General features: G+C 39.1%; 1 protein-coding gene across 5 annotated transcripts in view; it reads left to right on the forward strand.

Annotated features, from left to right (window-relative positions):
* The window catches only part of CHL1 (cell adhesion molecule L1 like), a 313645-nt gene that overhangs the window by 236310 nt on the left and 64203 nt on the right, over positions 1–13132 (forward strand). For 4 of the 5 annotated variants that reach the window (XM_042452045.1, XM_042452044.1, XM_042452047.1 and 1 more), the window contains exons 7-10: positions 1113–1283; positions 5936–5977; positions 8965–9082; positions 12079–12260. In XM_042452045.1, coding sequence (XP_042307979.1) covers positions 1113–1283; positions 5936–5977; positions 8965–9082; positions 12079–12260 — 513 coding nt within the window. The remainder of the gene's footprint in view (positions 1–1112; positions 1284–5935; positions 5978–8964; positions 9083–12078; positions 12261–13132) is intronic. The other variant, XM_042452046.1, reaches the window with a different exon arrangement.

Here is a 13132-nt window from a genome sequence, read left to right on the forward strand (position 1 = left end):
TCATTATTCATTTCTGAAGTTCCAAACCAATGAGAATTGCTAAGCCTGATCCAAAACCTTCTATCTGGTTCAGATTTATGTAAGGAAGAGTGATTACATTCTCTATTTGTGATTTCTGCCCATAGGATTTCCTATAGAATAGGATATTCATGGTGGAGTTTTTCTTTAGCCAGTCTACATTTCCCAAATTGTCTTCTCCTCCAGGCAGTATACCATGCAGAAGAGGGCTTCTACTTCCTGTCATATCTCAGTACCAGTCCTTCTTGTCTTCCTTCTTGAGGTATTCACTAGATAAAGAGAATAACTGGGTTGCACCAAGATCTATAGCTCTCCACCTCTATTTTCTGCCATCTTGAGAGTATAAAGAAGTAGAAATAGGTGGCTTAAGATACTATTCTTGAGAAGCTGGAGTTGGGTTGAAAGCTGCTAGTTACAAGTAAAAATAAAAAGCTGCTAGTTATAAGTAAAAACAAAAGGTATCCAATAAAATCCAAGAACTCTACTGATTTATAAGATCTAAACATTTTAGACCTATAAGAACTTTTTTATAATTCTAGGAAATCTTAATACCTCTGTCCCAAGTAGATTGCCATTGTTCTTCTTCAGTATGACAACTCCTATCTTCTGGGGGAATTGGGAGTAAAGTACACACTGGCTATCAATATAGCAAATTAAAAACAGAATTTTATTATGGAATACAGATTAAACGTGTAGGTTCTGTGTGACAGCAACAAAGGGGATTCTTGACAATGTTTATAACATAGGCCTCGTCTGAACCATTCTCTAAAGAATATACAATTAAAATGACACAGTCTTCATTACAAATGTCTCATTATCTTTTCAGAATATTTATATTGTCCAGGTTTCTAAAAATATAGTTTATTTTGGATGGCTGTCTTGCCTACACTGTAAGCACAAGGTGAGGAACTCCCCTTATATTATTGTACAGACTATTGAATATTCCATAAATTGTCTCAGACCTCAAGACTTTTTAACATCAAACAGTCATTTCCTTACCTGGGAGCAAGCATTTGACAGAACAGCAAGCCATTGTTAGAATGGGAGGAGGTTCATTACCATATCATCATTACATTATTATTTTTCCTTTCTAGATTTGCAACACATCCCACAAGATGAAAGGGTCTCCATGAGCCTTAAGGGAGATCTTTTCTTTGCAAATGTGGATGAGAATGACAGCCGGAGTGATTATTGCTGCTTTGCTGCATTTCCAAGACTAAGGACTATTGTACAGAAAATGCCAATGACTCTGACAGTTACACGTTGTAAGTCTGGGAATCCCATCATCCTCTTTCCCCTTCATTCTTCATTCTGTTCCTTCGCCTGACCTACTGCATATCCCTAAACTGTCAGCTCCTCTGGGAAGTCTTCCATGTGTTTCTGATATGACTTCCCAGCCCCCTCTGGGGAAAATATATGCTAATATATTTACTCCTGCACAGTTATTCATGGTATGAGAGCTAGGCCCAAATTTGCAGCTGTTGGACCTCCAAAGCAATTCTGCTCTTCTGCAGTTGTTTGGATAAAAGTCTAAGCATCAGGCACAATGGAATCCAACCTCTTTTCAGAAGCCATCAATTGGATCATTACCCTTTTAACACTAAAATAGAAGGTCTTGATCTGCTAAATCGCTTTGCTGAAAACATATTCAGGGCTAGCCATGTTGGCCTTATAGTAAAATACAATAACATCCCAAACCCACAAAACAGTGATACCTTTAATTGGCCAACCAAAATGCACAAAATACATGATGCAAGCTTTTGATGCTCCAATGGCTTCTTCATCAGGCAAAGGTGTTAAGAATCATACAGGAGAAATGAAAAAAAATGATGATGATGTTAGTCATCATTTGCATTGCATTGCAGGCTCGCATTTTCTCAGTTTATGGTTGATGTTTGCATGCTAGTACCTTCTCCTTCTGGCCATGTTGCACTATAAATCCCACATGTTGCCTGAGAAAATGCACCTGCAAAACAACTTGAGAAATGCAAACCTGTGACTAATATCATCTTGTTTTTATTTATCCTGTATGATTTTTAACACTTTTACATGATGAAGAAGCTTCGAAAGCTTGCATGATGTATTTTGTGCACTTTGGTTGGCTGATTAAAGGTATCACTGTTTTGTGGATTTTAATGTTACTGTACCTCACTTTGCTGAGTTAGAGATTTTTGTTGGAATGTGTGTCAACAGCAGCTCTTCACACCCTCCTGTACTGGTTAGACAAAAACATGGGCGGGTTACAAACCGCCATTAGGGACGTCCTGAGGATGTCCCAGTTTGAAAAAGGGGCGTCTCTTCTAGACGCCCCTTACTCTATCACGGACTCAGTCCGTACAAAATGGTGGTGCCCTGTTCATATGGGCACTGCCATTTTGACGTAGCGGACGCTCTGTGTCTGCACGTGGCGCAACAGAAGTGACGCCGCGAGTGCGCCCTTTGGCACTCATGGCGCCTCTTCCGGGGCCTGAGAAGGAGAGCAATTTCTGCGCTCCTTCTCTGCAGCATCCGGGAGCCACGCCGTTTAAAGGCTGTGGTTCCCGGACGCTGCAAGCAGAGCCAGAGCCAGAGCGCTGCTTCTCAGCGGTCTGTAACGCGCCTTAATTTTGTTCAAAAAACAGCACCCCTAGATGAGAGTCACTGATGTGAAATTGGAATACAGGAGTTTGGGGGTGTTTTGTTTTGTTTTGTTTTGTAATAATGAACAACACAGGTTGTCTAGGATGCAGTGGCTGTCCTGCTATACTGCCTGCTAGCTGCAGTGCTGTTGTAAAACATTTACTACCATGTTGAAGCTTTTTTTAACATTCTGAAGCACTGAACAGTCAGGTATTTATTAAAAGCAGACACCATTCTAATGCACAGCTAGAAAAAATTGGAAAGTAGGAAAATAAAATGTGCATTAGTGAGTAGGGGTTTGCACAGCTGGGAGTTAGGGCTTTAATGTAACAGGATTCAGCAAAGGAAGAGACACTAGGGATCATAGAGCAAACATACACTGGATAATGGAACGTACTAAGGAGTACGTAGTAAAAGATTAGCCTGTGCTTTATAGACTACAAGAAAGCATTTGATTGTATAGATTATGAGAAAGTATCAATTGATCTTAAAGAAATGGGTGTGCCACAATAATGGAGAGTCCTGATGTGTAATGTGTACTCAATCTAAAGAGCTACTGTCAGGACAGAATATAGAGAAACAGAATGGTTTCTACTTAGAGAGCAGGTCAGGCAATTATCACCCAATCTATTGGGTTAGAGGAAGGAGGCATGAAAACTGGGGGAAGGAACATCAGCAATCTAAGATATGCAGATGACACCATAATAGTAACAGAAAATATCAGAGATATGGAGAAATTATTGAAGCAAGTCAAGGCAGCGAAGAATGCAAATGCAGGTTTACAGCTGAACAACAAGAAAACAAAATACCAAAAATAATGACCACAGATGAGCTACATAATTTTAAGGTATATGATGAAGAGGTTGAAATAGTTCAAGATTGTCCATAGTTTGGTTCAATCATCAATCAGAGTGAAGACTGCAATCAAGAAATCAAAAGTATACTTGAACTTGGAAGGGCAGCTATGAAGGAACTAGACAAGGTCTGAAAGTATCAAGATAAAGTTAAGATTGTATTTCCCATTTATATGTATGGCTGTGAGAGCTAGACAATGAGAAAGCTGATAGGAAGAATATCAACCCATGTGAGATATGGTGCTGGATAAGAGGTCTGAGAATGCCATAGACCACTAAAAGGACTAATGGATGGGTCCTAGAGAAGATCAGACCTGAATTCTCTCTGGAAGCTGCATTTTGGCCATATCATGAAAGGATTCAGTAGAAAAGACTATAATGTTTGGTAAATGGCAGTATGAAAAGAGGAAGAATGAATTCAATGTGAATAAACTCAATTAAAGAAACCATGGCCATGAATCTGCATGAGCTGAACATGGTAGGTGAGGATAGGGTGACTTGGAGATTTCCCATTCATAGGGTTGTTATGGGTCACAGTGGACTAGAGAGCAGTTAACAACAACAAGACATTTTTCTCCACAAGGAGAAACAACACAGTGCATTTCTGTGCATGCCTACTGAAGGATAAGGTAAGCTCCAGTATAGCAGCTTTCCTGAATATGAAAAACACCTTAATTTTGTGTTTTTATATCTGATCACCTATTGGAGATAATAGAAATGAGCCAGATAGAAGATCCCCATGAGCCTCAGCTAGTTATGGGACTATAAATCCCTATCTTATGTGTCCACATTATTTATGGTGATATAGTACAAAGGTATATTTCACCATTGCAATACTTTTTCTCAAATCTTTTGCGATTCAGAAAAGCAAACATGGATAACACAAATATTTACAACAGATGATATGAAAAATAATGGGTTGTGATTTCACTTAAAGTATGCCAAGACAATGAAAATGGAAAGAAAATTGAGAATCCATATAATAATAATAATAATAATAATAATAATAATAATAATAATTTGTTTTATTTATATACCGCTATTCCAAAGATCATAGTGGTGAACAGCAAGTAAGCTAATTAGCAAGTAAGCTAATTTGCCCCCAACAGTCTGGGTACTCATTTTAGCGACCTCGGAAGGATGCAAGCCTGAGTCGAGCTTGGGCCCTTTTGCTGGTCTTGAACTCGCAACCTTGTGGTTTCGAGTGAATGGCTGCAGTACAGGCATTTAACCACTGTGCCACCAGGGCAATTAAATAACACAAACTGGAATGTGCACAGTGTGTATTTGACTAGTTGTAGAGATGGGGAGGGGATGGGGAGCTTTGGTTTTGTTTTGCTTTGTTTTGTTTTAAATATATATTTTCTTTTTAAAAAACCACTCAAAATTCCTTGACCTTTAATCCTAGAAACAGTTACTGGGGAGGAAACCCCATTGAATTCACAAGGGTTACTTCTAAGTAAACATGCCTATGGTTCTTTTGTTAGACATTTTGCATAAACAGATGGTCTTGCTTCAAAATTTTGTTTTAGGCAAACTCACCTATCTGAGAATATGGAATGTGGCTTAAAATTATTGTAGGATGAGCATGTTCAAAATTATAATCACTACACAAAACAAAAATAAGGTAGAGTATGAATGAATTTAGTGTCGGTTTGAATAGTGAATCACAGTGAAAGATAACTGAGGAGCAGTTTAAATATCAGACTTATCTACACACAACTATCAGTACAAATTCAAGGACTGCCTAGCAAAATGTCAGTGTCAAACTGGCTTTTCTGAAAGTTTTCAAACTTTTCTGAAATCATAATATCATTGTGGCTGTAATTATGTGTATTGAGACTAGTATTCTCTATGACATGTCTTCATAAAATTGTGGACAAGTGTGAGGATGAGGTGGGAATAACTGAATGCAGTAGCCTGAATGCATTTCAGGAGGAATCCTGTCCACAGTGGTCTATTTCTACATGATCAACTGAACTTTACTTCACAGGTTCACAAAAATTTTCCAAAAGTGTGTTGACATTGTTTGTACATCAGTTCATTATCACTATGCATGCTGACATTACATAAGGAATGGGCCCCTTGTGGTTCATGAGCCACATCCATGGATTACATGTTTATGTTTAATAATGATATTGCAGTTTGTTTTGAGATAATACTGTGATCATAATTTTGGGAACACAAAATGGCTTATTTCATTTCATTTTTATCCAAATGGCACTCTCCCTCAGGAATTTCAAAAATCATTTGCAAAGGAGTGCATCACTGGGGAGGACAAACATTATTGGAGACAGAATGGACAGAATATCCAACCTGCAAATGGCCTTGCAGCTGGATAATCTGAAATCTTTATGCAGTTTGATTGTTCCCATCAGATCTTTTAAACAAAATTCACCATCATTCATATTTCCATGTGGTGTCCATTTTTTTGTTTATTTCAGCAAAGTATACTAATGATTCCAGTTCATCTAGTGCTGCTAAGGGTAAGTTATCATTATTTGAGCATTTCAGTCCATCATGCCTATAATATGGTTTTCACCAAAATGTCTCTTTGCTGTTGAAATAAGAGTTACCATAAAGGTCAAGCTTTTGAGAAAATTATTTTAATTAGTATACATGCTACAATATTTTGTATACAAATATATCATTTGCATAGAAGTGCTTCACACAAAAAATTACGACTAGGCCTTAAACTATGAAAAATCTCATTTTGCATAATAGTTTTTCTTTTAAGAAACTCTCTCATCAAGTTGAGAATATTTTAAAATCTTTACTGTTCTCTGTCAGCCAGTATGGTGTAGTGTTAGACTCTCTCTGGCTTTGCTTCACAAACGAAGATTCAGGAAGGGCTCATCCCGCGCTTTGTACAAGCGCGTTGGTGACTAAAAAGGCCAATCTGGGACAAACAGGTCCGGTTGCAGAAAGCACAATGGAAAGTCTCCTTGGGTGATGTTTCTGGGTTGTGGTTCTTTCTGCGTTGTCGTTTCTCTTCAAGACTCGTTCGCCGTGAGCTTTCGAAAAAAGCTGCAGCATCGTGGATAGTGTGTCTCCATGCCTCCTGATGCGAGGCCAGGGCAGACCATTGTTGGTGATCAATTTGGCCAAGCCTGAGATGTTGTTTCAGGGAGTCCTTGTATCTCTTCTTTGGGGTGCCCCTCTTACGCTGACCCGTGACGAGTTCACCATAGAATACTATTTTTGGGAGGTGATGGACCTTCATCCTAGAAACGTGTCCTGCCCAGCACAGCTGCGTCCTCAATAGCATGGCCTCAATGCTGGTGATCCCTGCTTGCTCAAGGACAGCAACATTCGTCACATAGTCAGTCCAGTGTATATTTAAAATTGTGTGTAAACAGCGCTGATGAAAGCATTCAAGGAATCGTAGGTGTTGGCGATAGGTGACCCATGTTTCAGTGTTAGACTAGGACACTAGGAAATCAGAGTTCAAACCTCTTCTTGACCATGGAAACCCACTAGGTGACTTTGGGCAAGTCACACTCTTTCAGACAAACTCCATCTGAACATAAATTGGAAATGACTTGAAGGCACAAAACAACAACTCCTCCCTTATAAGATTAGCAGGGAAACAACAATCTCCTTATTCCTGTTCATCATGGAAAGTGGGCAAGGAACCTGGAGATCAGTTGGCCACACCAAAAGCACCCAAGTGCAGTGAATTGCCCATATATCCCCTAACTACTACACTATGCTGATTCTAATCCCTATATTCTTCTTGCATACATCATGCCTAGGCCCAGCAGCTGAGGAAAAGTCCTTCTTCCATCCCAAGTGCAACTGCTGTGGCCTCTGAAGGAGTAGACAGGATTTGCTGGATTTACTGTATATACTCATGTATAAGTTTAGAAATTTTAGTCAAAAAAATGACCCCAAAATTCTGGGTCTTTTTATCCACGGGTCAATGTAAGTACTGTAACTCTCATTTTAAAAAAGAACCATCCCCTGGTGAAAGGCAAGAGCATAATCTGTCCTGGAAGCACTAACATCCTCTGCTTTCTCATATATCCAGTTTTAGTATGAACACAGTTATACCTGCTTGAATTTTTAAAAGATCTTTGGCATTGATTTTCTTAGCTTTATCCATTAGATCATAGAATCATAAAGTTGGAAGAGACCACGAAGACCATCCAGTCCAACCCCCCTGCCATGCAGGAACTCTCAATCAAAGCATCTCCGACAGATGGACATTCAGCCTCTGTTTAAAGACCTCTAAGGAAGGAGACTCCATTACATGCTGAGGAAGTGTGTTCCACTGTCGAACAGCCCTTACTGTCAGGAAGTTCCTCCTAATGTTAAGGTGGAATCTCTTTTCCTGTAGCTTGCATCCATTGCTCCGGGTCCTAGTCTCTGGAGCAGCAGAAAACAAGCTATCCCTTCAAGTATTTAAACAGAGCTATCATATCACCTCTTAACCTTCTCTTTTACAAGCTAAACATCCCCAGCTCCCTAAGTCATTCCTCATAGGGCATGGTTTCCAGACCCTTCACCAGTGGATGTTCTCAGCCTTTGATCCTCCAGCTGTTTTGGGCTTCAGCACCCAGAAGCCTTTGTCAGCATGACCAATGAAGAGGGAATCTGGGAGATGAAGTTAAAAACATCTGGAGAACCAGAGGTTGAGAACTTTGCTACATGCCCATAAGTCCGTGATGGCAAACCTACGGCACGCATGCCCTGGATGGCATGCAATGCCATTTCAACAGGCACAGGCTGGGAGAAGGAGGAACAGGCATGCGTATGCCCATTCCTCCTCCTCCATGCCTTTTCTTGGCCTCCAGCTGTCTCTCTGGAAGCCAGAAAATGGCACTTGGGAGATGGAACCAGAGGTGTGCGCATCTGGCTCCTCTTCCTAGCCCTCTCCCGATCTTCAGCTGCCTCTTCAAGAAAGCTAGAGGCTGGGGAAAGGATAGGGGGGAGGAGAGACCGGCGCATGCCAGTGGCTCCTCCCCAGGGACCTTGCCAGCCTCTAGCTATCTCCGGAGAGACAGCATACTCTGGAGAGGCAGCTGGGGGCAGGAAATGGTCTGTGGGGAAGAGACACCATGCCTTCTCTGACCCCCAACAAGCTCCAGAGAGCCTATTGGGAGTCAGGAAAGGTCCGGGAAGAAGAGGATGGGCTGCGTCTATATTCCAGGTACATAGCTGAAAATATGTGAGCAGTTTGTTGCATTTTTTGTGGGTTTTTCGGGCGATGTGGTCATGTTCTATAAGAGTTTCTTCCTGATGTTTCGCCAGCAACTGTGGCTGGCATCTTCAGAGAAACGTCATGAAGAAACTCTTCTAGAATATGGCCACATAGCCCGAAAAACCCACAAAAAAGTATGGATGCCGGCCATGAAAGCCTTTGACTTCACAGTTCGTTGCAGATTTTTTTATATCATGACAGATCACATCAGAAAGAACTGAAGTCTTATTTCAATACCTTTGAAATTCCTTTTTCTTTATCCCCTTGCAGCAAATTTATTCAAGGAAAGGAAACCAAGACTAGTCATTCCTGAATCTTCTGGCCACCATTCAGAAGTGACTGTCATAAAAGGAAGTGATCTGTTTTTGGAGTGCATTGCTGAAGGACTGTGAGTATACCTATTTCATAACTTCCATTACAAAGCTGTGCATGGATAAGCAGAGGGTGCAACTGGAAAATTATATGTGTACACATGTATTTATATTCCTAAGAACTCACCATACAGTAGGATTGAGTGCTACCATGCAGTATGATGAAGCAACTTGCTCCAGGTGAGGACATAAGGGCTGAATAGGTGGCAGATGAAAGCAAATATTGAGATAAGTAATTTGTGGTGATCTAGTTTTAGATTTAAAGTACTTTTATCCCTCATCATGAGCTATGCTTTATAAGTCTGACAGACACTGCAGTCAAACAAATTTTCAAACGTCTCAAGTTTGTCTACCCCAATTTTACAACTGGGGTGTATTTGATCTCCACTGCTGTTGGTTAGCATTTTACTTTTCAAAATCAGTATTGCATTTTTAGTTAAAAACATGAAAAACTTAACATTAATTAATGAATAAACTTAATTCATTTAAAAGAAATTTACAATGAAGACAGTTCCCCAGAAAACTAACAAACACTTACAATTTTACCATGGGGTAATTTCTTATAGATTAATCTATCATGCTTACCTTGGTGTTGATTATATAACACCTGAGCTCAGAAACAATAATACAGGTTGAGTTGCCCTTATCCAGAATTCTGAAAACCAAAATATTCCAAAAACCAAAACATTTTCATGAGTTTCTGAGATATTGGACTGAAGAAGACATTTGCCCCTATCCCCAGAGTAACTTTCCTGTTTACTAAAGTCCCAACAGTACTGTATTGCAAACTGTCTTACTGACCATTGGAGACAGACTAAAATCTTACTGCATGCATTTTGAGAATATATTAATTGCAAAAATTGCATTGCAAGATGATTCCCATGTAATATTTTTAAAATTAAAAAAAAAACCGAAAACAAATCAGTGTTAATGCAGATTTATCCCATGCTTACTTTTCTCATGGAAACTTCTGCTTTTTATGACATCACATGAATAAATGCAAACTCCATGTCAGTAATCAGACAGGCATTTTCTAGGCTGATCTCATGACATTCTGCTAATGGATTGCTTGGCCTCAGACTTGGCCTGGTCATTTCTTAATGCTGACAGTGGAACAGAGTTTGTGCCACTCTGGATTAGAGCCACTGGTTTATATATAGTAGGAAGAGACAATTGTAAGACACTGAGTCAATCATGTAATCATGTAGTTGGTGGGAAATAAAAATCTATCACAACCCCCTCAGGCAATCAATTTATGCCCTAAAGCATGAGATTTGATTAACCACATGGCCCAGTCCTAAAAAGTCCACCTCCTGCTGCCTTAGCATGGCCTCGGAGTAGCTTCTGGCCACTTTGGGAGCACCTGTCATCTGAACACCACACCCCCGAAGTGGCCAGAAGCTGCTTTTTTTGGCCCATCTGTTTTGAACCTTAGACACCTTTGCTTTCTGATGATTCAATGAACACAACTTTTGTTTCATGCACAACATTATTTAAAAATATTGTATAGAAGTCTCTTCAGGCTTGTGTATAAGGTGTATATGAAACATAAATGAATTTAAAATTGGGCCTTATCTGCAAGACCTCTCTCTCTCTCTCTCTCTCTCTCTCTCTCTCTCTCCCTCTCTCTCCCTCTCTAATATGCAAATATAGGCATAAAATTAAAAAATTAAAAAAACTCAAATCCAAAGTACTTCTGGACACAAACATTTTGGATAAGGAATACTTAACCTGTAATTCAATTATGTTCATTCAGTCTCTAAGCAATTGCAACATGAAACCTATAATCCTTCTCAAATGTGTGTTTATTAGTCTGACTGAAATCAATGAACCCATGGTTGACTGTAATCAGAAATGCAGGCCAAGAATTTCAGGTGCAATGAACATGAACATTGAAATATTATTTCTACTTTGCAAATGTAGGTAGTAATTTGTAATTTTTTTCATTGATAGGAATGTTGGGGATTTTAGGACAGTAAGCATTTGTATCCCTTTTTATTCTTATGAATATATTTTTCTGCATAACTAAGGAGAGTATGACTGGACCCAGTTCCCTCCCCAAGTTATAGGAACAAGACCACCAGGTTTTCTATTGTTGTTGTTGATGTTATTGCCAAAACAGTAAAAAGCAGTACATGTATTATCCATTTTGAAGTGGCTTCAAGAAATTTAGGAAGGTACCAAAAGAGAACTTTCATGTGCTGAATTTTCAGAAAAAATCAGATGATGAAGTTTCCTAATGCAAATACATGCCATTTGTCCTATAAACTTTCTGCCCATGGGAAACAGTAATAATTCTGAAATCAATAATAAATTTAGCAAATATAAATAACCTGGAGCTGAAAATAACCTGGGTCTTGGCACATTGATATCTCAACAGATGGACACAAGAGTAAACAGACACAACTCTGGTCTGTGTGTACCATGTACAGTGTTGGCATTAGGAAAGCCATCTGGGAATGTTAAGTTAGCAGCCTGCCCTGAACTTCTGTCTGTGTTGTTATGAGAGTGTCCCATTAATTCTGCAAAACACAAAGTCGCTTTTATATTCAGTTGCCTAGAGAATTAGCTCTGGCTGGGCAGACACAGAATTGATTAGTGTCATCAGAGTGAAATCTTTAAGCCCATTTATGGTTATGAAAGCCATTATGGAATGGGTTGAAACAAGCATCTGTAACTCTGTGCATGCCACAATCTTTCTGTCACATTCCAGTTCATTTCTTAATCTGTTTTTGGCAATAAAATATCCTTTACTCATTTGTCGGGTTCTTTAATAAAGAGGCAGCACATATTCCAAGCAATGCATTGTTCCCATCTGAGACTTAACAAAGAAGTGCGGTTATAGCTGTGTGTATATAGAAAAGTGATTTATTGGTGTCAAGAATATGATAAAACAAAGATAAATGCATAAACACTGGAATGCATAAATGCCCAGATGTTTTACAAGAGAAAGGACAACAATACAATGTTTTTAACATAAATCTTTTATCTTCTTTCCCCCCGCTCACCCTAGTCCAACACCACATCTAAACTGGAGAAGGATTGATGGAGGCAGAGTTAACAGAGGAATCACTGAGAATTATGGGAAGCTTTTGAAGATAGAACAAATCACTGCCGATGATGCAGGGGTTTATGAGTGTATCGCAAGGAATGCTTTGGGAGAAACAAAACATGAATTCAGTGTTGGTGTTGAAGGTATTGTGGTGATATTGATGATTATCTGTATCTGACATACATACACCTGTGTTGTTGTTGTGTGCCATCAGGTCAATGCTGACTTATAGCAATCCTATCCTAGGGTTTTAATGGCCAGATTTATTCAGAGGAGGTTTCCACTGTCTTCTTCTAAGATGGAGAAAGAGGCAGTGTCTTGCCCAAGATCACTCACTGGGTTTTCATGACTGAACAGGAATTTAAACGGTGGCCTTTCAGAGTTCTTGTCCAAATATGCAAATAGTTGCACCATACCAAAAAAAAATAAATAAAAAAAATCATACATAATAAAATGTTAAACCCATGACCTATATCCAGTTGCTAGTCACAACTAGAATAGACCCATTGGTAAATTACACAAGTGTAGATTTACTAAGTTCTCATTGATTCTAGTGTAGTCTATTTGGGACTAATAATTGGATTTAGATCTATACAAAACTGATTGTTTTGTTCCATCTTCTGAGTCAGTAATATTATTGTCTTCACATCAGAAGCTGAATCCTTTAACATGAATTGTCCTGAAGTGGAGTTGATTTAAAGTTATTTTTTACTGTAAGTATTTCCAGGGTTTAGTTCAATTATTAAGAATGAAGTAGAAGATTAAAAAAAAATCCTCTTCTGAGTTATGTTCTTGAACGTTGTTGTACTTCCAGGTCTATCCAATAAGAGCAAAGCCATGTCAGAAATCTATATTTATATCTGAATCTTTATCTGTATCTGAATTTACATCAGCCCTCCACATTCACAGCATTAATATTTGCAGGTTTGACTATTCACAAGTTTGGTGTTGCTGCTTAATTAGCTCCTCCCCCTCCTCTCAATCTAAAGCATCAGGAGGACCAAAGACTGTAATC

Source organism: Sceloporus undulatus, chromosome 2 (assembly GCF_019175285.1).
Source record: "Sceloporus undulatus isolate JIND9_A2432 ecotype Alabama chromosome 2, SceUnd_v1.1, whole genome shotgun sequence".
In the NCBI taxonomy this organism is placed as follows: domain Eukaryota; kingdom Metazoa; phylum Chordata; class Lepidosauria; order Squamata; family Phrynosomatidae; genus Sceloporus; species Sceloporus undulatus.